General features: G+C 46.6%; 1 protein-coding gene across 1 annotated transcript in view; it reads left to right on the top strand.

The window, feature by feature from the left end:
- Window positions 1-2176, top strand: part of clgn (calmegin) — a 13985-nt gene that overhangs the window by 4175 nt on the left and 7634 nt on the right. The window contains exons 7-10 of the mRNA XM_017432491.3: window positions 445-637; window positions 711-900; window positions 1356-1469; window positions 1558-1714. Of these exons, the coding sequence (XP_017287980.1) occupies window positions 445-637; window positions 711-900; window positions 1356-1469; window positions 1558-1714 (654 nt within the window). The remainder of the gene's footprint in view (window positions 1-444; window positions 638-710; window positions 901-1355; window positions 1470-1557; window positions 1715-2176) is intronic.

Raw genomic sequence — 2176 nt, 5'->3', positions numbered from 1 at the left:
GGGGGGGGGGGGGACTTTAACCAGCTGAACTCAACTGTTTGGAGGAAAAAAGGAAACTGCAACTGATTTTAGTCTGAAGTTGTTTATCTAAAACCTAATTAATTTTCAGTGGCGGCACCTTTAAACAGGTGTCTGCTGTAAATAAACTATTTACTTTTATTCTTCCATCAACTCTAAAGCTGCCCCCACACAAAATATGCATCGAAATGAGCTTCTCAGCCACCAGATGTGTTTTTATTTTTATTAGTGATTCAGCTTCAGATGAATGAAGATGTAATCGTTAAAACAACGTCACGCTCTCTGAAATAACTCTTCAACCTCAGGACAGAATTCACTGAAACTCTCTGAAGACTGGTGGGTGGTTTGGGTCAGCCTGATTCAAGATGGAGGCCAAAGCTAAGCTTGTTCCGGAGTTTTTCCACTTCTTCCTGTTCTCTGCCTCAGGAGCAGTTCCAGGACCGCACTCCGTACACCATCATGTTCGGACCTGACAAATGTGGGGAGGACTACAAGCTGCACTTCATCTTCCGCCACAAGAACCCCCTGAACAGAGACATGGAGGAGAAGCACGCCAAGAGGGCCGACGTCGACCTGAAGAAGTTCTACACCGACAAGAAAACTCACCTGTACACGCTGGGTAGGTGGCTGCCAGGAACCGAGAGTCCGATTCCCTTCTGGTCCGTTCTCTCCTCACTTCTGTCTGCTGTCAGTCCTCAACCCAGACAACAGCTACGAGATGTTCATCGACCAGTCGAGCGTCAGCCGCGGCAACCTGCTGCACGACGTGGTGCCGCCCGTCAACCCGCCGAAGGAGATCGACGACCCGAACGACGCCAAGCCGGATGACTGGGACGAGAGGGCCAAGATCCCCGACCCGGAGGCGGTAAAACCGGACGACTGGTGAGCGTGAAGCCTCCGCTGACTGGCGTGCACGTGGGCGTGAGCGTAAAAGTGTAAACAAAGGGCGATCATTACTGCTGAGTCAGCATTTATACTTTCTTCTGTCCGTTTCTTCCAAACTACTTGGTGCTGCTTTAACCGTTCATGTTTCAAAACGTTCGGCTTGATCGGGAACAGTGTGCTTTTGGTTGTTGTAACTTTTATAGTTTTTGAAATATTTCATTTTATTGAAGATAAAATTCCCCATAGAATTACACTGAGATCGCTTCAGTTCCTTAAAAACTATTTTTATGAAATCTACTTCAACATACCTGCTCTGTTTTTGTTTTTTTTATGCTTCTTTTAGCCATTTGCTGATTTCAGCTTCTGTTCTGCTTGTTTCTGCACAGAATGCATTTCTCACCTGTTGTTTGTGGAAACGTCTGCCCCAGATAATAAATATTCGTGTGTTTCAGGGATGAGGACGCGCCTGCGAAGGTTGAGGATCCTGATGCCCTGAAGCCAGAAGGCTGGCTGGACGATGAACCCGAGTTTATCCCCGACCCAAATGCTGAAAAGCCAGACGACTGGTAGGCGCTCGGACCACACCAGCCCGTGATCCGCAGGTTTTTACTCAGCCCTGACAGCTTGTCACCGACTGTCGTTCTCTGGCTGCAGGGACGAGGAGATGGATGGGGAGTGGGAGGCCCCGCAGGTTCCCAACCAGGCCTGTGAGACGGCCCCTGGCTGTGGGGAGTGGAAGCGCCCCATGATCAACAACCCCCAGTACAAGGGCAAGTGGAAAGCCCCTCTGATCGACAACCCCAACTATCAGGTAATCTGTTGTCTTCCTAACGATGTGAACCATCAGCAGCTTGTCTCATGAAACAGTTTACAGGTCAAAATGTTCTTTTTATGCCTGCCAATTAACACAAAACACTACTTTTACGTTTTTACTTTACTGTCCCCACTTTCTTGAAAATTGCTGCTGCCATAAAATTCAAAATGACCTTATTTTTAGGGGGTGGGATTCTGGTTTTCTTTTTTTTTATTATTATTTTTATTATTATTTAGATCAGATATTGACATCAACATTTCGCGTATCACTACTCACAGACCAAACCTGTTGGTATGGCCCAGCCAAAGCTACAACAAATTGGTCTGGTACATTCTCGAATCCATGTGGCCCCACACAAGATCATCTTCCCATGTCTCTATCCGGGTTTTTCCCCTTTTCCTTTTTTTTTTCTTCCTTCTTTTTCTTTGAAAGAACCCAAAGAGAACACAAAAAAAAAAA

Source organism: Kryptolebias marmoratus, linkage group LG3 (assembly GCF_001649575.2).
Source record: "Kryptolebias marmoratus isolate JLee-2015 linkage group LG3, ASM164957v2, whole genome shotgun sequence".
Taxonomy (NCBI): Eukaryota; Metazoa; Chordata; class Actinopteri; order Cyprinodontiformes; family Rivulidae; genus Kryptolebias; species Kryptolebias marmoratus.
Note: the sequence above shows the minus strand (reverse complement) of the source record. Positions and strands in the feature narration are given on the sequence as shown.